Source organism: Macaca thibetana, chromosome 9, assembly GCF_024542745.1.
Source record: "Macaca thibetana thibetana isolate TM-01 chromosome 9, ASM2454274v1, whole genome shotgun sequence".
In the NCBI taxonomy this organism is placed as follows: Eukaryota; Metazoa; Chordata; class Mammalia; order Primates; family Cercopithecidae; genus Macaca; species Macaca thibetana.
Window position 1 is genome coordinate 113,078,217 of NC_065586.1, and position 24,341 is coordinate 113,102,557.

At 40.7% G+C, this 24,341-nt stretch overlaps 1 protein-coding gene and 1 long non-coding RNA gene across 3 annotated transcripts in view; one reads left to right on the forward strand and one right to left on the reverse strand.

The window, feature by feature from the left end:
• Nucleotides 1-24,341, reverse strand: part of SHTN1 (shootin 1) — a 905,549-nt gene that overhangs the window by 99,082 nt on the left and 782,126 nt on the right. The window contains exon 2 of one of the 2 annotated variants that reach the window (XM_050803967.1): nucleotides 20,748-20,912. In XM_050803967.1, the coding sequence (XP_050659924.1) occupies nucleotides 20,748-20,805 (58 nt within the window). In that variant the 5' untranslated portion in view covers nucleotides 20,806-20,912. Of the gene's footprint in view, nucleotides 1-20,747; nucleotides 20,913-24,341 lie in introns of those variants that run through there. The other variant, XM_050803968.1, reaches the window with a different exon arrangement.
• LOC126962704 (uncharacterized) lies at nucleotides 21,286-23,758 on the forward strand. The gene is made up of 3 exons (XR_007728783.1): nucleotides 21,286-21,477; nucleotides 22,000-22,104; nucleotides 22,806-23,758. It is a non-coding gene; the product is annotated as an uncharacterized LOC126962704 (long non-coding RNA).

Consider the following 24,341-nt stretch of genomic DNA (forward strand, 5'->3'; position numbering starts at 1 on the left):
TCAGAAATGTGACAACTAAAGTTCATAACTACAAGCCAGTAACACCTCTAGCTAGGGTTAATAAGAATCATGCTTTGTCTGGGATTTTGTCAGTTTTAACACTGAAAGTTCAGCATCCTAGGAAACCTCCCAGTCCCACGGAGGCTAATCACTCTACCTCTAGCACTCTTTCCAGACCAGTATTTCCAACCAATACTTACCAGACCTGTGTGGTCCAAAATGGTAGCCATTAGCCACAAGCAGCTATTTAAATTTTAATTGATTGAAACTAAAGAAAATGTAAAATTCAGTTCCTCAGTTGCAGAAGTTATATTTCAAGTGCTCGATAGCCACATGTGGCTAGTTAGTGCCATAATGGACAGTGGACACAGAACATTTCCAACATAGCAGACAGTTCTACCGGCAGTTCTGGGCCGCTCTGTCAAGAGGCTCCACAAGCATCTCAAACTCAACTTTCAGAAAGTGAGCTCATCAATTTCCCTTCTCTACTCCCTGTATGAAAGGTCTTCTGTCATTGGTGTCATCATCTACCTACCTAGTTCTCAAGATAGTACCTGCAGGATCACCCTTGAGTTCCCACTTTTTTCTCCCTCCTAAGGATCATCAAACTGCTCAAACCTCTAAAAAATATCTCTGCAATCTGCCCTTCCTCTGAAGCTGTTATCTCTGCCCTAACTTAGACACTCAATAATGACAAAACCCTCCTATCTAGTTCTAGCTTCCTTCTATCCCAAGGGCATTCTTTACATAGCAGTTAGTTAACAAAGCAAGCTGGTTATTTCATGTTTAGAAACTTCCAAACACCTTATCTTTACTGCTGGAATCCCACTCTACTGCTCACTATTCAATCTCAAGGGCCACACCCAAAGTCCCAGTGCTTCCCTAAACCCAATACCTCTCATTCTTAGGTACCTTTGCAAATGTTTTTCCCTCTGCCTGCAAAGGCTTTCCCTACCCCATCTTTCCTATCTCTTTTTCGATGCAATTCAACTGTTACTTCTTCTAAGAAGCCTTCCCCATATACTTCATGCAAAATCAGCAGTTTTATCTTGATATATCATCAGAGTACACTGTTCATATAGCTCTATTAGAGCATCTACATATAACATTATAAATTATCTGTGCACAGGTCTGTTTTCCTGTCATTCTTCCCACCCGATTCACTGCTATATATGTCTTACACTTATATGAATACCAGAGTCCATGCCTATACTGAATAAATGAATTCAACATGTTGAATATGTTCATATAAATCTGTGAGGCAAAACAATCCAAATATTAACATCCTCATTTTACAAACAGAGACACAAATGCATAGAGAAATCAAATCCCACAATACAGAATGGTAGTGGAAGCACCAATCTACTGACTCCCAGAGTCATTCATCCAAAAAGACATTACTGAGCATTTCTGTGTGCAATGCACTAAAGCACTGGATCAGAAATAATTCCCTTGGTTAAAGACTACACCTTTCTCTCTCCAGATTCTGATATCTAGGATCCTGTCTGACATATAGCTTATTCGATAAACGTGTTAAATGAAGGAAGGAAGAATGGATCTAGGTCTTCACATGAGCAAATCACAGAAGAGCACATACTCTCCTCCCCATGGTAAGAGTCTCTTACATCATATATTGTATCAAGATACTTAATAAAAATGAAGGTTTAAATAGCCATCAAATGTAACCAGAAAACACGACCTCATGACAGCTTCTAATGTAGATTCTCATCCATTCAGTCTGCATCTTTGATACTCAGGGAGCTTTGAGATACCTCTTACTAATGGGGAATGAGGACATGAGTCACAAAAGATAGTGTTCAATTACGACATTATTCCCTTCTGTACACATCCCAATGGGTCGTCCCCTTATAGCCAGAGTAGAAAGAGAAGGCATTTGTACCTTACTTGTTAATTAAAGCATTCGAAAAGCCATGGAAAACACTGATAGAAAATCTGATCAAAAAACAAAGGTGAGAGATTTCATATCCTGAAAAGAAATTACGGCAAACCAGAAATTTATTCATTACATGGTAAAACACACAGTTCAGTGTTAATAAATTAATGATACTTAAGAAGTACTCTCAGCAAACTACATTAATGACTTCAAATTAACCAAGAAGAAAGGAAGAAAACTGAGTATCTTTAAAATACACATATAAATCTGATTTCTGGTCTGTCATGTAAGGAGCTTGTAAATCCTCATTCCATCCTCACAACAAAAAGTAAGAACGAATTGAAAATCAACCACTCTTCCTAAGATCTACCAGATAATTAAAGCCACAGGACAAACCACCATCCCCAAAACGGAAGAGACACATAAGGCAGATAGAAAGGATTATAATTTATTAGAGAAGCAGCCCGGAAGCAGAAACCTCCTTGGGAACCGGTACCTGGTAACTGGTATTGGAAACCCTAAACTGGAATTAAAGAATAGCTGGAGGCTCAGTTTGGACAAGTTTGAGTGTTAAAATTACCAGGGGGACCCAGCCTTAGAGGGGCCTAAGCTTTTGTGAGTTTCACCTCCAGGATCACTACTAGATGCTCAAAGTGAAAATTTTCCCTACTACTCTGGCAGGTGGCACAGAAAAGTAGCCACTACTGACAGAGTGCAGTGGCTCACACCTGTAATCCAGCACTTTGGGAGGCTGAGGCAGGAGAATCATTTGAGCTCAGGAGTTTGAGGCCGGCCTGGGCAACATAGCGAAACCCAGTGTGTGTATGTATGTGTGTGTGTATATATATATATTTATTTATTTATTTATTTTTTTTTTTTTTTGGAGACACTTTGTCACCCAGGCTGGAGTGCAGTGGTGTGGTGCAATCTCGGCTCACTGCAACTTCTGCCTTCCGGGTTCAAGCAATTCTCCTGCGTCAGCCTCCTAAGTAACTGGGATTACAGGCATGCACCACCACGCCCAGCATTTTTAGTAGAGACGGGGTTTCACCATGTTGGTCAGGCTGGTCTTGAATTCCTGACCTCATGATCCACCCGCCTTGGCCTCCTAAAGTGCTGGGATTACAGGCGTGAGCCACTACGCCCGGCCTATTTTTTTAAAAGGAAAATAAGGTAGCCTCTATGAAATATGCCCAAAGCATTCTTTTCCTCTAAACAATGTCTGTCCTCAAAAGAAACTATCTTACCAGAGTCTAACAGACTTGGTGGAAGGCAAACACCCAACGCCAGCCCCTACTAGCCTTCTTGTCTCATCGAAGAGGTAAATAAAACAAAACTGAGAACTTGTAAAGGTCACATCCTAGGGACACGGGGTCACTAAGAGCTAATCATAAAACTATGATCTAATCACAGAACTACAGAACACTTCCCTTCCATACGTTACCACCACATTAATGTTTGCACAGCTTGATTCCTAATTGCCAAAACTTGGGAACAAACAAGATAGGTGAATGGATAAACAAACTGTGGTACATCCAGACAATGGAACAGTATCCGGTGTTAAGAAGTGGTAAGTAAACTATGAAGCCACAAAAAAAGACAAGGAAAAAAACTTAACTGTATATTGCTAAGTGAAAAGGGTCAGTCTAAAAAGGCTACACACATATCATATGATTCCAATTATATGACATTCTGCAAAAGGCAAAACTATGGAGACAATTAAAAGATCAGTGGGAGGTTAGACGCAGTGGCTCACACCTGTAATCCCACACTTTGGGAGGCCAAGGCGAGCGGATCACGAGGTCAGGAGATCGAGACCATCCTGGCCAACATGGTAAAACCCTGTCTCTACTAAAAAAACAAAAATTAGCCGGGAGAGGTGGCATGTGCCTATAGTCCCAGCTACTAGGGAGGCTGAGGCAGGAGAATCACTTGAATCCAGGAGGTGGAGTTGCAGTGAGCCAAGGGTTTGTAGTTAAAAAGGAAGGGTTGAACAGGTAGAACACATGACATCTTTAGAGCAGTGGTTCTGTACTGTAATGGTGAATACATGTGCTATCTATTTGTCCAAACCCATAGAATGTACAAGACAAAAAGTGAACCTTAATGTAAATTATGGATTTTAGTTAATAATAATGTATCAATTCTGGCCCAACAATTCTAACAAAGGTAGATTAATTAAAGCAATATGTTAATAACAGTAGAAATGAGAGTAGGAAAAGGTGAAGAGGTATGAATATTCTCTGTACTTTTGGCTCAATTTTCTGTAAACCTAAACTTCTAAAAAAAAAAAGTCTTATTTATTTAAAAAGCTAATAACGCACACAGACACAATCACATGCAAATTTGTGCCACAGAGGATTTGAAATTGAATCAAGTCTAAAGGGTCTTGATATAGCAGTATGCTTCATGGTACCATAGAAAAATTTCAGAATTCATGGGTGGGCTTATTTTACTTATTTTATTTTATATTTTTATTTTATTATTTTATATTTTCTTTTATTTTACTTATTTTTTATTTTATATTTTATTTTATTTTACTTATATATTATTTATTTATTTTATTATTATTTTTGAGACAGGGTGTCACTCTGTCACCCAGGCTGGAGTGGAGTGACATGATTATAGCTCAATGTAACCCCAAACTCCTAGGCTCAAGCAATCCTTTTGCCTCAGTCTCTCCAGTTACAGATGCATACCACCATGCCCAGCTGACCTTCTATTTTTATTTTTTGTAGGGAGGGGTTCTTGTTACGTTGCCAAGGCTGGTTGTACTCGTGGCCTCAAGCAATACACCTACCTCAGCCTTCCAAAGCACTGGGATTATACGCATGGGATTATAGGCGTGAACCATCATGCCTAGCCCAGAATTCATGTTTTAGTGTTTAAAATGATAAGCGGGCACAGTATGCAATCAATAAAAGTGTCTTCCTTCTACATCTTGAGGCAAAGCTTAGCTGTGTGTCTTACAGAATAAAATTGAAAGCACAACAAAGTTTAAAATACATACTTTTTGGATCCCACAATTCCATTTTCAAGAATTTTTCCTGTACCCCAAAAATCCATATAATTATTATATCAATTTTTTTAAAAAAGTATTTTTTAAATGAATGTTTCCTACAGCTGCACTTAAAATACATGTGTATAAGAATGTAAGCAGAATTATTATATTTAGTAAACTTCACTTTTGTTTCATATTTACAGTAAAACTGCAAAGATAGAGCAATATCTTACATTAGTATAGTGCATTTACTAAAATTAATGGACCAATATTGATACACTGCTATGAAGTAAAGTCCTTATTTTGTTCAGACTTCCTTAGTTTTTACTTGATGACCTTTTCTGTTCTAGGATCCCATCTGGGATACTACATTACATTTAGCTATTATATATACTGCAAAACAAACAATATATCTCCTTAAAATATGAAGGACTGGGGAGAACTGAAGATAATTAGGATACAGGGGAGCTCTCTACCTTTCCTCTGCCTAAAAGCAGGACAGAGAATTACAAAAACAAAAGGTCTTTCTATCCTCCCCCTTGTTCCTGCCTAAAAACAGGATGTAAATTTTCCTTTACAACCCATATCAGCTCAGAGATGGCACCAGAGGAATCCGCAAGCAGACTTTGCCCCATTAGCTTCCCCATACCTTTACCTTCCCCATACATTTTCACACCCTTGGAAGCCTGGGACTGCTTTCCTTTGTCCTATCACTTCTCTAAAATGAATTGTTCTTTGTTGAAGGTGATAATAAAAACCAGAGTTTTAAGCCACTACTTGGAGTTACTTTTTGGCCTCGGGATGTGCATTTATCTGTTAATAAACTTGCTGTCTCTTGTTAATTTGTCTTTTGTTACAGGAGTCTGTCCCAATTACCAACCTATGAGGACTGAGGAAAATATAATTTTTTCTCCCCTTCATTTTGGCATAGTTGGCGGATATTCTGAGCCACTTCACTCGCTCTGGGACCTGCAGACACAATCCTGGGAGAACAGAACAGGTAGAAGCTGGTAGGAAAAGAATATTCTTACAAAGGCAGCTCTCCCAAGTCTCCACCTGTAGTGCCTGGTCAACAGGGGAAAGTAAAACTTTTTCCTTGTTCCTTCCTTTCCAAATTCAGATTGGCAGGAAAAAAACATTTGAAATTAAAAAAGAAAAAAAAATTGTTCTTTGAATTTGTGACTCCTGTAGATTTGGTTTGGGTACATATTGATGACTGATCTTTAGCCACCCAGAAAAGGCCTTTGTTTTCCTTGTCTCTTTTTTTTTTTTTTTCTTTTTTTGGTGTGGTTTGTCATAAAAAGGAAAATCATAAGAAGATTCTCCTTCCATCTTGCTGTATGTTTTGAGAGCTTGGCTTTTGCAACAAGCAAGGTTTTTCTCTAGGGTCTCCACCAGTCCCAGGGGCACGAATTGTCAGATTTGTATCAGCAGCAGCTATCCAGCTGGCTAGGAGTCTAAAACATGTTTGTCCAGCCATTCCAGCTCTCAAGGAACATTCTCTTAATTGTCTTAACATTCACTGCCTTGTTAACAATGAGGGTCTTCGCTTTCTTAGGCTGTGGTTGGATGAAACTGGATCTTGAGGGGAACTGCATCTTTTTCATCCTACCCTCTTTGGAATGTAATTCTTGCGTCTATGGTTTTAAGCCATAAAGAGGCTTATTGTTAGCAAACCCCCAAACACACCCCATGGGCAGCTTCTGTTTTTCTGTTTGTCTTAGTGACTACTGTCTCTTTTTGTCTTCCATCTCTTGGTGGCACACAGGTTATTGGGCCTTTCTTCCTTCTACCTGTCTTTTGGGAGTGGTGTGGCTCTTGGAAGGGCTGCATCTTCTACACTCCCTCTTTGAAGACGTTGGTTAAAGCCTTAAAGGGCTTCTTGGTTTTAGTCTCATGCATGGTTGTAGTTTTGGTCTTGAGTCAGTTGTAATATATAACTTTGGTATAGAATTTTGGTTTACATTTGTTTCTTAGTCTATCTGGGTTGCTATAAATGAATACCCGAAGCTGGGTCAGTTTATTTGGCCCATGGTTCTGCAGGCTGTACAAGGAACATGGCATCAGCGTCTGTTTCTGTTTCTGTTCCGGCTGCTTCCACCCCTGGCAGAAGGTGAAGGGAACCAGGCGTGTGGAACGATCATATGGTGAGAGAGGAAAGCAGGAGAGAAGGGAAAGGTGTTATGCACTTTTAAACAAGGAGCTCTCAGGGGAACTCTCAGGGAGGCTAGTAGACAACTCTTCTAGCTTCATTACTCATTGCTACAAGGTACTAAAAAGTAGGCATTACTAGGACAAAAGCACCTGGCCATTCATGAGGGATCCAGCCCCATGACCCAAACACCTCCCATTAAGGTCTCACCTCCAACATTACGGAATCAAATTTCAACATGAGATTTTGGGGGACAAATATCCAAACTTCCAAACTATAGAAATTTGCCTGTTTCTTTCTCTCCTAAGCTAAAATGGAACTATACTTTTGGGGGAAAAAATGATTTATTAAAACACTGCAGGCCAGGCACCATGGCTCACGTCTGTAATCCCAGCACTTTGGGAGGCCACGACAGGCTGACTGCTTGAAATCAGGAGTTCAAGACCAGCCTGAGCAGCATGGTGAAACCTGTCTGTACAAAAAATACCAATACTAGCCACGCATAGTGGCACACACCTGTAGTTCCAGCTACTCGGGAGGCTGAGGTGGGAGGATGGTTGGAGCTCAAGAGGTTGAGGCTGCAGTGAGTCATAATCATGCCACTGCACTCCAGCCTGGGTGACAGAGCGAGATGCTGTCTCAAAAAACAAAAAACAAAAGAAAACCAAAAAAAATTCCAAAGGCAAATAGCACTAAAGTTGAAACAGAAGTCTTTTTATTTCTATCTCAGTTGGAAATCTCCCTGATAACACAAGTTAAAGATAATGCAATTAGATAAACAAGTCAGTCCATTGATATGCAGACTGCAACCGAAACTCTCTGAGGAATTAAAAACAACCCTCCATGTCTTGCAAATTGTTTACAAAAATAGGATGTGCCTCTAAAAGCAATTCAAAGCCCACTTATTCTAACTAATCCCAAATCTCACCTATTCATCTCAGGATGCTAGCAAATGCTGTACAACATCAGGACATTGAAATCAGTACTGTCCTGCACTTAAGAAAAAGAAGGAAAAGCTGAAATACTAATTACCCTAGGCCTCTAGTAGGCAAATAAGCCCCCCAAACTCTTGTTTTATAGATGTCTGTGGTCAGAAGTTGGCTTAATTGAAAGTGTTATTCAGATTACAATGCATTTTTGAGGCCTCTTTGTTGTATTGGATCCAACTGTCATTTATAAATTAGTGAGTTTTATATTATTATACGATCTTATGGCTGAACATTTAAATGAAAGCTGTAATATCTTTTTTGTATTTTTTACGTGTACATGTTTTCTTTCCTCTTTCTTTCTTTTTTTTTTTTTCTCTTTTTTGAGACGGAGTCTTGCACTATTGCCCAGGATAGAGTGCAGTGGTGTGATCTCGCCTCACTGCAACTTCCGCCTCCCCGGTTGAAGTGATTGTCCTGCCTCAGCCTCCAGAGTAGCCGGGACTTCAGGCGCGTGCCACCACGCCTGGCTAATTTTTCGTAGTTTTAGTAGAGACGGGGTTTCACCATGTTAGCCAGGATGGTCTCCATCTCCTGACCTCGTGATCTGCCCGCCTTGGCCTCCCAAAGTGCTGGGATTACAGGCGTGAGCCGCCGTGCGCCGGCCTGTATACATGTTTTCATATATGTCACTGGTTGTTTTTACATGGTTATAAAATGCTTTCGGCCAGGCACGGTGCCTCACACCTGTTAGTAATCCCAGCACTTTGGGAGGCCGAGGCGGGCGGATCATGAGGTCATGAGATCGAGACCATCCTGGCTAACATGGTGATAACCCCATCTCTACTAAAAAAAATACAAAAATTAACCAGGTGTGGTGGCGGGCGCTGTAGTCCCAGCTACTCCGGAGACCGAGGGAGAAGAATGGCGGGAGTCCAGGAGGCAGAGCTTGCCGTGAGCCAAGATCATGCCACTGCACTCCAGCCTGGGCGACAGAGCGAGACTCGGTCTCAAAAAAATAAAATAAAATTAAATTAAATTAAATTTAATTTAATTTAAAAATTTTTTAAATGCTTTCAAGAAATTTCACATTGGCTTAAAGATAAATGAGCAGTCATAAATTAAATTTACTTAAAGCTCCTAAGATTTAGAAACTAACCCAAATACTTTTCAGGTTCATGTGACTTGGGCAAATAAGACTAGTTTAATAGTGTTAGTTTAGTGAAAACAACTATGTCTTCTAAGTTACAAGAAAAAAATACCACATATAATTAACTTTAGAGTTCCTGCTTGGGTAGTAACTACCTAACTTATACGTGCTAAAAAATGGATAAGAGAAAAATAACCTGAGATGATGCCTAGCTTTGACTGTCTCATAAAATTTTCCAAGCATAACTATTAAAATGAGTGAATTAAACAAATCAGATATAGCAGGGTAAGAGTTTATACAGGTAGTTTTAAAATAATATATTTTATAATATGTTTACTTACAAAGGTTTCACAATCTCTTTGGTTACCACATTCTTAGAGTTTTGTGAAATTAAATTAAATGATGAATATTCATTGAGTATATCGATCATTTTCAAGTAAGATAAAATGTTTAAACATTAATTGCTAAATATAAATTTAAGTTTATCTACTTTTGGCTTCTCATTGCAAAGAAACTAAAGATATCTGAGTCTGTTAGCAAGCTTTAAAAATTATACTTTGAGGAAACACATATTTCTAAGATATTATAAAGTGGTATTAGTCTATGGAATGCTGGTTCAAAATTCCTAAGGATTAAAACTCTACTATATGTAATTAAGGTTACTAGAAATAAGAGGAACAATTCTGTATGCAAAGTTTACAAGTAAAATAAGATGTATTTTTTGGTGAGAAAGTTATAAGCAAGATATGAGGATCTGTTTTTGTTGAAGAAAGGAGTGATTTTGTCTAAGTAAATGTTATTTAAAGGTTGAAAAATGAATGAAGAAATGATATACAGAAAACCAAATGGATACAGAAAGTTGGGAAGAGAAAAGAGAGCAAGAGAAAGTCTTGTGTGGTTAAACTAACAAAAGTTGAATTAATTTATTATGAGATTTAAAATAGAGCCTTGATATCTAAAGTACACTGATACAAAACTAAAATTTGGTCTTTTTTAAAAACAAGATTTTCCTATAGTATTGATAAGAGAAAATAGATTTTTGTTCACCTTTTTAGTGAACTGTAGAGACAGAGAGAGAAGGGGAAAGAGGGAAGAGGAAGAAGGAAGGGGAAGAGGGAAGGGGAAGAGGAAGGGGAGATTCTGTGTTTCATCAAGATGATTCCCTGTGTTTCACATTGTCTTTATTGGGTCTTTGATTACTTTAGAAAATTGAGTTAAAGAGTTAAGGTTTTTCTACAACTATATACCTTCCTATTTGCTTTCGAAGCCTTTATCACTCTGATTAAATGAATATTATTACACAATCAGAATGACTATTATTTCACAGTGACCTGTGATCCTATTTTGATTGTTCTGAATCTTATTTACAAACTTCCCAAAGTCAAATTGTAAATGATGTCTTTTTTACCTTAAACTAACTTTAGGATTTCCAGAAGGCTCCCTAGAAGTCTGAAAGTGACATATTAAACCCATTAGGTTTATTCTGCATGCTAAATTATACGAGAAACATTGTCAAATAACATGTAATGCTAACCTTTGAGTTATTACTTGTATGAATATGTCATTGATGTGCTTCAAAACTATGAGAGTCCCAGAAATCTAATATGCTATCTGGATTGCTATCTGGAGTTGCTGTATTTCACAAACAACCAAATTTCCTTGTCAACTGCATTATCATCATAATGAACTCCCATCAGATCTTTAACCATGGCCTTTTTAAGTCTTGTTGTCCACATTTATTATAACTACTTTATTCTGATAATCTTTCTAAAAACTTTTTGCAAGCAATTATAATCCTAAAGCATTGGGTCTTCAGGGAGGTATACGGGAAGAACAAAAAGAACTCTGACATGTACAGGTCTCTGATAACTTTAAGGAAATACCAGTGGACTGTGTATGAATTCCAGAACTCCAAAAGAGACACTGAACTCCTAATATTGCTAACATCGAGCAGAATTAAGAATTACATGGGACTAAAATGATGAGGGACTGTGATTTTTATGACTTTTTTGTTAGAAACACTACTGATTCTTTTATTTTCCAGATTTAGGAAAACATTTTCTTCTTTTGCCCTATCTATAGCTTACAACTATTTGGTAAAGTATACTTTCGCAAATAGAATGGAAACATTTACTTTTCTTCCTTAGCTGATCCCTCCAAAATTTGGAAACTATTCATGAGTATTCTTATTTTTAGGATAATATGGGCATTTGCATAAGTTCAATAGGAATCCGTTCTTCTTTTAATAGGACACAATTGAAAACACTGGTTATATTGCCAAAGTTTGATGGGAATGTCATATTTTCTGATATGACCAAACAGTTTTTGGGAACTGAGGTCCCTAGAGGAACCTCAGTTTAATGGAGCCAACAAAGGCACCTTAAAAAAACTGGCCTCGTACCTTGAATACATGGTTCAAATGGTTGCCTAGGTGGGTAAAGAATGTCACCTTCCTGACAGGCCCAGGAACATCAGGAATCTAGGGAAGAGAGATATCTATCCAAGACTACTATAGGCACAATCTGATGTTGAGTCCTGAGCTTGGCTTCTTAGCCTAAGGAGGCACTTTTTTAAGCCTAATCTGAGATTCCTTATGAAGAGTTCCAGCAAAGCAGATTTTAAAAGGGCTTACATAGTCAATCATGATTCTTGCTGCACTTGTGCAAATAATTAGGCAAAGTATAATAGACAAAAACTTATTTTACAAATAAACTGGTCTTACTGGTTCTCTTTGGTAGAAATTAGTGTGAGAGAGAAAAAATGTTCTCAGAAAAATAATAGTTCAGAAACTATAGCTCACCCATTACTAGATTCTAGCCCTGTTCATTGTTTTTTGAGATTTTATTATTTACCTGCAATCTGGAATGGATCCTGAATTCTTTCAGTTTTTTCTAGTATCTGGCTGTGAGTCTCCAAACTAACATTTCCAATTTTTCTCCCACCCTTTTGACCTGGAATCACTGAAATTAAAATTGGGCTTTTTCTGAAGCTATGCAAGCTAAAGCTGGAGAACTTGACACAAACATCAGAGAAATTACCACAACAGCTTTTGTATAGACAACCTTTATGATATTTAATCTACAAACAAGGAAAATCTGTCAGATTGCAACTGCCTGCCCCACTCCAGGTGAAGACACTTTGAGCCTAAGATATATAAATCCTCTCAAATGGCTGCTCTCCAGACTCAGAAACTAATTTATACACTGCTCTAAACATTAACCTTGCTTTTTCTTTTTTTTCCATAGAAATGTCTCTTACTAAGTTTTTGTATGCTTACACCATATAGAAACCTAACATTAAAGAGATCACCCATAACACCACCTCTTGAAATAAAACATGACTGTTTACCTAAACTAACCTAGTTTCAGGACTAAGAGACTGACTCAGTAAGATATGAGACAAATATACTTAAATCTGTTATTTTCTTCTGGTTTTCTTCCCCTTTGCCAATCACTTACCTCACAACCATCTCTCTCCAAAACTACCAGCCTAGCACATAGTATGTGAGACTTTCTGAAAGTAAAGTTTCAAAGGAAGGAACTGAAGGAAACCAGCCTATCTCCCCAAAATATGAAAGATCTTTGAGCTAAAGATAATTAGGATGCAGGCAAACTCTCTGCCTTCCCTCTGCCTAAAAGCAGGACACAGAATTACAAAGCCAAAAGGTCTATCTTCTCCCCATTTCCCACGTAAAAACAAGATACACATTCTCCTTTACAACCCATATCACTTCAGAGACGGTGGCAGATTCTGCGAGTAGACTTTACCCCAGGAGTTTCCGCAGAAACTCACCTTCCCGCATTCTCCTGCCTTTGGAAGCGGGAACTGCTTCCCTTTGTCCTAACACTTTTCTAAATGTATTGTTCTTTGTTGCAGACAGTATGTTGAGCCACTGTTTTTCTCCCTTGCGACGTGCACTGCATGCCTTAATAAACTTGCTTGTTCATATGTCTTTTGTTACAGGTATCTGTCCCAATTATGAACTTACAAGGAATTGAGGGAAAAATTTTTTCTCCCCTTCAATCCTTAAGGCATCTCTTGACTATGACAGTTTCTCAGACTTTGCTCATTTTTATGACCTTAACAGTTTGGAGAAGTGCTGATCAGGTATTTTGCAGAACGTCTCTCAGTAGGGATTTGCTGATAGTTTCCTCATGAGTCGACTGGGTTTACGGGTTTTTAGGGGAAGACCACAGAGGTAAAATGCCAATTCATCACATCACACTATCATGCTATCAACATGACTTAGCATTGTTCATGAATGGCCTTGATCAACTAGCTGACGTAGTGTTTGTCAGGTTTCTCCACTGTAAAGTTACTTGTTCCCCCTTTTCCATATTGTAGTCTTTGGAAGGAATTCACTATGTGCTGCCCACACTTAAGAATCAGGGAGTTAGGCCGAGTACAGTGGCTCACACCTATAATCTCAGCATTTTGGGAGGCCGAGGCAGGCGGATCACGAGGTCAGGAGATCGAGACCATCATGGCTAACACAGTGAAACCCCATCTCTACTAAAAACACAAAAAGTTAGCTGGGCGTGGTGGCAGGGGCCTGTAGTCCCAGCTACTCGGGAGGCTGAGGCAGGAGAATGGCATGAATCTGGGAGACGGAGCTTGCCGCGAGCCGAGATCACACCACTGCACTGCAGCCTGCGCGACAGAGCGAGACTCCGTCTCAAAAAAAAAAAAAGAATCAGGGAGTTATGATACACCACTTTGAGGGGGAACGTCTACATAAATTATTTGGAATTGCTCTGCATGGGAGATTTGTCTTTAATCATTTATTTATATCAGTATCAACTCACAAATATTACTTCATACTTTGAATTATAATCCAATATTCTGTTGTTCAGAGTTCCATCTTTGGACATTGGAAGTTCTTTCCATTGGCTCTTGTGTCTCTGACAGACAGTAGCTTCCCTCTTACCTACCATTTCACTCTCCAGAGTTTCAGTTACCCATGGCCAACATGGTATGAAAACAGATGATTACAGTACAATGAGATATTTTGAGAGAGAGAGAGAGACTACATTCACATAACTCTTATTATGGTATATTGTTATAATTGTTCTATCTTATTATGAGTTATTATTGTTAATCTCTCATTGTGCCTAATTTATAAATTAAACTTTATCACAGGTATGTATGCATAGGAAAAAACTTTGTATATATAGGGTTTGTTATTTTCCATGATTTCAGGCAGCTACTGCAGGTGTTGTAACGCAGCTTCCTCCGTGGAGAAGTGGGGACTGCTGTATCTCCATCAATGTTGGCTTATCAGTTGGTGGACTTCCTTAGTTTCCAGCACTACAAGATGCTCTAGGCTCATCTTGTATACTTCCTGCCCCTTTCCTAAAATTAGCCATTTCTCCTAGGAACCCTGTTCCTTTTATTCAAGAATGGCATTAGAAGCCAAGTTCTGGACTCTACATGTGCTCATTGATACTGGTGCCTCTAGGTTCTCTCAGCTGACAGAGCAAGAAAATATATGTATATACTAACCAAAATATATATATTTTATAATATATAATATATATACATATATTTCTATGTGTAACCATCCATACCTGTATTAAGCTAAACATGAGTTCATACTGATGTCTCCAATACGAATCCATTACCAAAAGCATTTTCTTTTTAGAGAGATGGGATCTCACTATGTTGCCCAGGCTGGTCTCAAATTCCTGGGCTCAAGGTATCCTCCTACCTCACCCTCCCAAAGTGCTAGGATTATAGGCGTGAGCCAACACAACCAGCCCAGAAGCATTATTTGTAATAGCAAAAACAAAGAAAAAAAGATAGAAATGTCCATCCAGTGGACATTAAGTACACTGTGGTACGTCTGTACATTGGAACATTATTCAATCAATCTTTAATGATTTAATGCTACATGTACTAATATAAAAAATTACATATTACATGATAAATATATATGCACATACAAACACAATTTCTGGAAGGAAAGAAAATAAAAGGCTAACAGTAGTTAACTTTGAGAAATGGGAATGGGGTCATAGCATGCATTGTCAATGTAGTGATTTCATCCTCAAGGAGACAAGAGAAAAGATCTTGGATATTACAATGGCTTATGGCCCTTCAAAGAGTCACAGTGCATAAAATGCCTAAAAAGTTTCCTTAGGAGAGTGATAATGAAATAAAGATTGAGAAACAATGGGTCAGATAGAATAGGTAATTGTACTTTTCACTTTACACACTTGTTTTCTATGAGTATGTGTTTATTTTTGCCTTTATTTTAAAAAAGGTTCACAGCTGGGTGCGGTGGCTCACGCCTATAATCCCAGCACTTTGGGAGGCCGAGGCAGGTGGATCACGAGGTCAGGAGTTTGAGACTAGCCTGACCAACACAGTGAAAGCCCGTCTCTACTAAAAATACAAAAACTAGCCGGGTGTGGTGGCGCATGCCTGTAGTCCCAGCTACTCAGGAAGTTGAGGCGGTAGAATTGCTTGAACCTGGGAGGCGGAGGCTGCAGGGAGCCGAGACCACGCCATTGCACTCCAGCCTGGGTGACAAAGTGAGACTCTGTCTCAAATAAATAAATACATACATAAATAAATAAAATTAAGGTAATAGTGAAATTCTGACTAGAAGACACAGTTCCTTAGCCCATGCTGCATGTCCATCTCATGGGTGGTTGCCAAACTGCTGTTTTTCAGCAACCGCTCCCTAACTTTAGGAGGAAAATGCATTGTTGATAAGTACCTGGTGATTCAGATACAGCTGGCCCTTGTACCACACTTTGAAAAATACTGATGTAAAACCAAGTTTGCACTTGAAAACAAGGCAACATTTAATTCCAAACAGTTTTCTACTGGCTGAGCTCATATGTACCCAAGATTGTCAATGCTTCCGTTTTCCCAGACTGACATGGTCATTGTGGTAGGCAATAGTTTCAGACTGTTTTATCAAAATAATGCTCCAGTTATTTCCTGGCCTAGAAGCTAAGGGAATACCAAATGCATCTTTTAATTACTAACGTTCTGTAAGAATAAGCTTGACTAGATTTCCATGTGAACCTTAAGTATCATCTCAATAATCTTGGGGAAAACAATACTAACTCTAAAGGTGAAAGGAGGTTTAAAATTGCTTTAAAACCAATTACCTCACCATAGGAAATCCATTTTAAATACTGTTAGCCCAAGAATTGCCCATGACTGGGGTGGTGGTGGTTGTTTTCCTCTTATGTGAGTATGTCCTTATTATTAAATAACCATCTTTCTTCAAAATTTCATCAAGTTGGAAATGGCATGGCATTACTATACTTAATAGTTTAGCGGACATGTGTTGTCTGTGTCTGCCCAGTCAGCATCCTCCTGGTAGTGGCACCCCATTCTGTTTTGGACTACTCCTCCAATCTTTGCAGGGGCTGCCAATTAAAGTATCCTGCCCTCCCGTGGTCAAAGAATTTGAATACATGAGATTGGCCAAACTAGGCCAATCAGACACTCTTCTTGGAATTTACATACCTAGCACCATCTCTAGACCAGAAACTCCTCACTAGCAGGGGCAAGGTCTTATTCAGCTCTGTCTCTCCGATGCCTAGCACAGTGCCTGGCTATGAATATTCAATGCATGTGGGCTGAATGAATTACACAGAAAATCATGCACCTTAAACAAATGCTGAACTAAGTCTATCATTTTCCCACTGAATTCTGGAGGGGGAGCAAATTGTATGATGTTTTGTAAGGGAAATATCCACTTTAGTAGCTAGGAAATATGCCTCGGAAATAGTATCCAAAGTTGCCATTTCTCCGTGCATTAAAGATGTCAATCAGTCCAATAAAATAAAGCCCCAAAAAAGACAAAAGGAGAATTACCTCATTACCTCAACATCTGCTTGAACATAAGCAATCACATACTGGCTAATTTTTTTTAAAGGGACATAATATAACTTTCTAGAAAGACATAATATAGCTAATTATACCATTCACTAGGAGGGAACATAAAATGTTTTGAAGTAATTCAGAAGTGGGTGTGATTTATAAGACATAGAGCCTAGGGAATGGTAAGTACAAATTAGAGATTGCTCATATTATGACAGACTCCGTCATTACATTTCACAACTTTTGTCAAAAGCAACCTTATTCACCATACCACTAAAAGCTTCACATTAGGGAAGGCTGCTGTCAGCTTTGTGGTTTAAAGTAGACAGGAATCTCCTTTCTGAACACTCTCCTGGGGAACTGGTTCAAATTTTAGACTTAAAACTTACTAACACAGGGGGAAATTAAGAGAGATTGTTTAATGGGTACAAACATACAGTTAGATACAAGGAGTAAGTTTTAACATTTGATAGCAAAGTAGGGTGACTACAGTTAACAACAATGTATTGTATATTTCAAAAGAGTTAGAAGAGAGGACTTGAAATGTTCCCAACTCATAGAAATGATAAATACTGGAGGCAATTGATACCCCAAATACCCTGACTTGATCATTATGCATTCTAAGCATGTAACAAAATACCCCATGTCTTCTCTAAATATGTACAAGTCTCATGTATCAGTTTAAAAAAAACTCACTAAGGAAGGACCCATATGATGTAAAAAGATTTCAAACATCACTAATAACCAGAGCGATGTAAATCTTAAAAGGTAACATTCTGCCCATTAGATTGGCAAGAATTCAAAAACTTATCAGGCTATCAAATTAATAAAGATTGCTATTAGCCAGAGTTGACCAACGTGTGGGGAAATGGGTGCTGCTGAAGGATATTTGAAGTGGTATAATCATTTTAGGGGGCACTTTTGCAATGTCTAGCAAAAGTATATGTCCATGCCCTCTAATCCAACAATCCCATTTCTTCTAAAAATCTATCCAAGAAAAAAAAAAGTAATTGTACATTTATTCATATAACTTGAATAGTAACTGTCTTCTCTTCTAGACAATTAATTTGGTGACAAGGACTGTCTAGTTCATTATTTACACTCCTAGTGCCCAGCACATGGACCTCACATATGGTGGTACCTGATAAGTATTTGTTAAAGGAATGAATATGTTTACTCAGCATTATTAAGGGAAAATAAAATATTTGATAAATAATGGTTCTTCTTGCTCACATTAAATAGGGGTAGTGGAATTATCACTCAAAATATTAACATTGTGAGTAAAAACGTAGTAACAGGTAGTAAAAATTACTATTTTCAAAAGCAAACTATGTAACCATCAGCTTACAAAATTGATCATAGTATGTACTGTTAAATGCCCAAAGACCCAGTTGTCTGTTCTTCCAAATCCCTAGCTGCCCAGTTAGTTCTATAGGTCAAACAGTAACTGAGTACTTTTGGAGTAAGTAAATTGTTTCCAGTCTGTGATCCAATGACAAGCAAACGACCTGGTTTTGAAATGTATAAAAATCACACTGTTTAAGCTGAAAAAATCCCAACACCTTTGTAACTAGACTCACTATCCCCAAAAGTGTACCTTTTAAGAAATACAACTTTGAATATCTAACTGTTCTATTACCTTTGATATGCACTTAATCAAGGAAATATATCCTCTAACAATACCAATGCCAAGGATTTGTTTATTTTCCAATACAATGCAATAGGAGAAAGAGCCAGAAATTTAGAAATCCTTTTTCTCGGGTCTCAAACCCAACATAGGAATGGAGAACGTTTTCCAAAATCAAATATAAACAATTTGCAGATTATCTACATTGTTAATCTACCCTTGAATTACATAAGAAATGAAAGGGGAAATTTTTCGTTTTTATCATTGTTTGAAAACTGACCATCCATAAGAAGATCTGATATCCACTGACAGATATTACCTAAAATTTCTGAAAGCTCCACGAATGTAAATATGAATCAAGTTTTAATGTTATGGGTTGGGGGAAGGTGTTATTAAATATAAAATACCAGTAGAATCCAGTATCTCGCTAAAATACTTGAGAAATTTCAGATAAGGGCATTCTGTCCACCCACTAAATTCACTGATGCTTGTGACTTTATCACCTCAGGATAATCTAGGATGCCAGGTAAAGGTGCTGGGAAGGCGAAAGAGACTAACATTTATCCATCACTTTCTAGATGCTGGATATCACGGAGGAATGTGTTATGTCCATTTCAGAGGTTAAATACTTTCCCCAAGGTCATACAGTAAACAGTAATGTTGAAATCTGTTTGCCAGAGTGTGGCTTCAGAAGAATCCAGATGCACTCCCCAACGGTGTTTGTGATTTTATGGAACAACAGGTAAGAGTACTGGACAGGACCTCAGGAAGTCCTCCAGTTTTGCCCTCGCTTTTAGTCAGGTCAGCCTTGACTGACCAGAAGACCCACGGAAGGGAAGAGACTCCTCCAAGTTCACAGAGCCGGTGAGCTGGGCCAAGAGAAGTCAAAGAACTGGAACTAAACACCAGGTTTTGCCACAGGGCAGGGATCCTTCCATTACATGGTCATGTCAGCAAGACATTCAGAAAAGTACATGTTCCTACACATTTTTACTTCCTTTAAATCTGTTTGGTTCCTCCCTCTCTGTTTTTATTTTTATTTTTGGAGACGGAGTTCTGCTCTTGTTGCCCAGGCTGGAGTGCAATGGCGCCATCTTGGCTCACCTCAACCTCCGCCTCCCGGCGATTCCCCTGCCTCAGCCTCCCGAGTAGCTGGCATTACAGGCATGCACCACCACTCCCGGCTAATTTTGTATTTTTAGTAGAGACGGGGTTTCTCCATGTTGGTTAGGCTGGTCTCCAACTCCCGACCTTAGGTGATCCACCCACCTCGGCCTCCCAAAGTGCTGACATTACAGGCGTGAGCCACCGCGCCCGGCTGGTCCCTCCCTTTCTTGACCCACATTCGCAGACCACCCTTTGGTCAGGGTAAAAATGATAACTGTTTAAAGGTGGTAGGTTAGCATTTGGTTGTTGATCTGGTTTGGTTCAGAAGTGTGGTAACTGATGAAAAATAATTCGTTGAAGCAGTTCTTTATTAAAGGATAATCCCCAGTTACCAAGCAGTACAGAAATGTGTGCACATGGCCTGGCTCTCCTGCGCCCAGCGCCAACCCTGTTAATTCTGGAAGCTCAACATTGGCAGGATGCTGACCTTGCTGACTAATAAACTGCTAAAATTCAGAAGTGATTAAAAAAAAAAAATTATGGCCTGAAAATCCCAGCTGGGCAAGGAAAGAGGAACTAGACCGAACCCAAATGAAAAGCTGGGAAGGGTGTGAAACAGCGCTACAGGCCACCCAGCGCCAACAAATGCGTAAGGGTGGGGCCAAGCTAGCTGAGCCGCCCAAAGCAGCCAAAATATCCTGCCCCACCCGCTTCTCCCGCAAGGAAGGTGGCACCGTGCAACCTCGTCCGCACTGAATCCTCGTCCCTTCCCCCAGCTCCCCTTCGCCAGCAAACGCAACCGGCGGGCAGCGCGTCTCACGCTGCGGGGCCTGACTCGCCCCGACACTCCGCGTTATCCTCGGTCCAAGGCTTTCCTAGGCGCGCTGGCCACGGAGGACGCCTCTCCACGGGTGACGGAGCTACTGCGGTGACCACGGCGGCCGCCACGTCTCCCGCCCGGCTTCCACCTGCCCTGGCCCCAGCGCCCGGGAGCGGTCCCCGCCCACGGGCCGCGGCTGCCCACACCTGGCGCCCGCTTGCTGCCTACCTTGCTCCTTCAGACTGGTGATCAGCTGCAGCTGCTTCTCCTCGTCCGAGCTGTTCATTTTGGCGGGTGGGGCCGGGAATAAAAGGGAAAGAAGGAGCGGCGCGGGGCACACAGGGGGAGGGGGAAGGAAAAGCAAGATGCCGGTGGCTTGCGGCTCCACTACCCGGAAGTTGGATCTGCTCCCGCTCCTCCTCCTCCTGGCGCGGAGCGCGCGAGTGAGATCATCCCCACGCACCTACTCGGCGGCTGCGGCCGCTTCACCTGCAGGTGGGGCGGGGCGGCCCCGCAGTCCCGGGCAGGGGGTGGAGGGACGGGGGCGGGGCAGCAGCCGCGATCCCAGCCTGTGGCGGCCGGCGCTGCAGGACGCGCTGGTGGGAGGGCTGCGGCCCTGTGTGTGGTCTCTCTGACTCGCTCCGCACCCTTTTCTCCGCCTCCACCCCCGGACTCAAGGACGCGGTTTCAGAGAAAACTGGCCGTGGGTTCGCAACGTGTGTGGGAACTCCACTTTGGACGCTGCCCGGGGGTCGCTCCCCACGAACCACAGATGCAGAGCGGGACGCAATGAGCCATGAACGCCTGGGCTTCTTCCCCAGTTCTCCCGCAGTGGACTCTGGGGGCGCGGTTGCAAAACCTAGCTGCCCGCAGGGGCGGGCCCAGGGTCGTACATTTTGCACCTTGAAAAGCAGACAAGGACCCAATCAGGCCGCCCGGCTACTTAAATGACCATGCCGTGAGTGAAGGAGGGTCCCGGCTAGCTTTCCCCCTCGCACCAGGTTTGCCAGGTGGTCAGAACGTGGACCCTGCCGCACGTGGATGGTGGGGCCTGCAGGGCCCTTGCAGATCATCTGGCTGGTGGCGGGATGACCTTTCCTTTAGAGAGGCTGCCACTGCAGTCCGAATGCCAAAAGTCACGCAGCCCCCGGGCATCAGAGGCTGGCAGTTAAGCCAAGCATTTGTCCCACCTCACTGCCCTCTGAACTATTTGAACTCATGTCTGGGTTAGACTATGCCCATGAGAGAAGTGGCAGGCCTGCATTGTTTCAAAGGTGCCTCTCCCCACCCCTAGTTGCGAGCGAACCTTGGGTTCAGTCTCCTGCATCTTTGAACTTCATCTGAAGAATGGGAAGAATAGTGATACCCACTCTCCAGGAAGAGTTGTAAGGATTTAATAGAGAGAGGAAGATTAACAAAACACGAAGTCCAGAATTTATAATGCAGTTTTTTTGTTTGTTTGTTTCTTTTAACATTACAGGTCTGTGGCCGGGCGCGGTGGCTCACGCCTGTAATCCCAGCACTTTGGGAGGCCAAGGCGGGCGGATCACGAGGTCAGGAGATCGAGACCATCCTGGCTAACAAGGTGAAACTCTGTCTCTACTAAAAATACGAAAAAAATAGCCGGGCATGGTGGTGGGCACCTGTAGTCCCAGCTACTCTGGAGGCTGAGGCAGGAGAATGGCGTGAACCCGGGAGGCGGAGCTTGCAGTGAGCAGAGATCGCACCACTGCACTCCAGCCTGGGCGACAGAGCAAGACTCTGGCTCAAAAAAAAAAAAAAAAAAAAGATTACAGGTCTGTGAGAAAGGGGTTGTGGTTGCTTAACTATAAGCTGAAGGATGCAGTTCTTTTACACTGATCATTAAGCATGTGAGGTAAGTCCAAACTGAATTAGACTTACTGCACAGCTTGGTTTTTCTCACTACCTGTAAGCTCTTAGTTTGGGTACAGCAACAGCACAGTGCTGCTCATTCCTCAATTGATGTTCTATGGAAGTGCCCAGCTCCATTTCTTGTGTTCATTTCTCCATGACAGTTGTAGAGTGAGGTCGAGATATGGGTAAATCCTGTAACTAGTGTCTTTCTGATACTCACTACATGCTAACTCAAATTTTGAAAAAATGGTAGCACTGCTTTCTCTTTCTCTAAAATGGCAATATAGTAAATTTAGCACGGGTGATTTAGGAGTAGAATGATCTAAAAGGGTAGCGTAGTATTTTTTTAATACAGTGTATTAAAATGTTTAAAGTTTAAAAATAATTTTGATATGGGATTGTATTATTCAGCCCTTTCCCTAGGTTTGCATAATTCAAGATAGTTGCAGATAGCTGCCATGAAGATCTCCAGGAGATAATCAAAGGGTCTTTGCTTAAGTATTACATCTTAGTCCTCAGAGTTGAAAGAAGTCCCCGAAAGAGGAGACAATTCAGACTCAACTCCATGAAAATGTGAATATATGCCGCCACCAGGTATTTTGTGGGAAGATAAATAATCCCCTTACAGAAAAAAAAAAAAAATCCGGGAAATTTGGGTGGAAAATAATGGGCATTTAGCTTTTGTCCCGCAGTCGGGAAACCTGTTAAACCTGATGAGTCATCCTGACTCATTCTCTCACACTCTACCAAATATAAGCAAAGTGCACCATTAAATATTTGGCTTAGTTCACAAAGTTCCATTTTTTTAATGGCTGGTTTGTCTTCTCCAATTATACAGTAGTTAGATAGTATTTCTGGAGTTTAAGAATGAGTTAATTATCAAATCTATAATCAAACTGTTTTGGTTCCATACTAAATCTGCAGCCTCTTGCAATTGATCCCATTTATCCCCCTTAAAATTAGAAAAGGCTCCTGAGCTGAGATCCTGCCACTGCAATGCAGCCTGGGTGACAGAGCGAGACTCCATCTCAAAAAAATAATTTTAAAAAATCCCGAAATACAATATAGCATTCACTTGAGGACATGGTATGAATTATTAGGAGGGCTACTAGAGTCCTTATTGGAATTTAGGCCTCCCATTACACTATGGTTTATTTATATGATATGAATATTGATGGACAGAAGTGATAAACTAGTTTTTGTTCTGTTTAATAATATACATAGTGATGGCTGTGGGAAGCCGAGGAGGGCAGATCATGAGGTCAGGAGATCGAGACCATCCTGGCTAACACGATGAAACCCCGTCTCTACTAAAAATACAAAAAATTGGCCGGGCGTGTGACGGGCGCCTGTGGTTCTGGCTACTCTGGAGGCTGAGGCAGGAGAATGGCGTGAACCCGGGAGGTGGAGCTTGCAGTGAGCCGAGATCGGGCCACGGCACTCCAGCCTGGGCAGCAGAGTGAGACTCCGTCTCAAAAAAAAAAAAAAAAAAAAAAAGTACAGTGGTCAAGAAGGAGTTTCTCTTTATTCTTTTTTTAATGTTTCAGGTAATTAAAGTAAAATCACATATGTCATCTTTTGAGGCATACAGATAAATAAGATTGAAATACAATGAAGAGAAAAAGGTTCACTCTCTTTGATCCACTAGTTCTATATCAGTGAATCTATTCTAAAAGGCTTATGTACAGAGCTATTTAATGTAATGTTAATTATGATATGACAATGGCAACATAGGTCGGGCACGGTGGCTCAAGCCTGTAATCCCAGCACTTTGGGAGGCCGAGACGGGCAGATCACGAGGTCAGGAGATCGAGACCATCCTGGCTAACACGGTGAAACCCCGTCTCTACTAAAAAAAATACAAAAAAACTAGCCGGGCGTGGTGGCGGGCGCCTGTAGTCCCAGCTACTCTGGAGGCTGAGGCAGGAGAATGGCGTGAACCCAGGA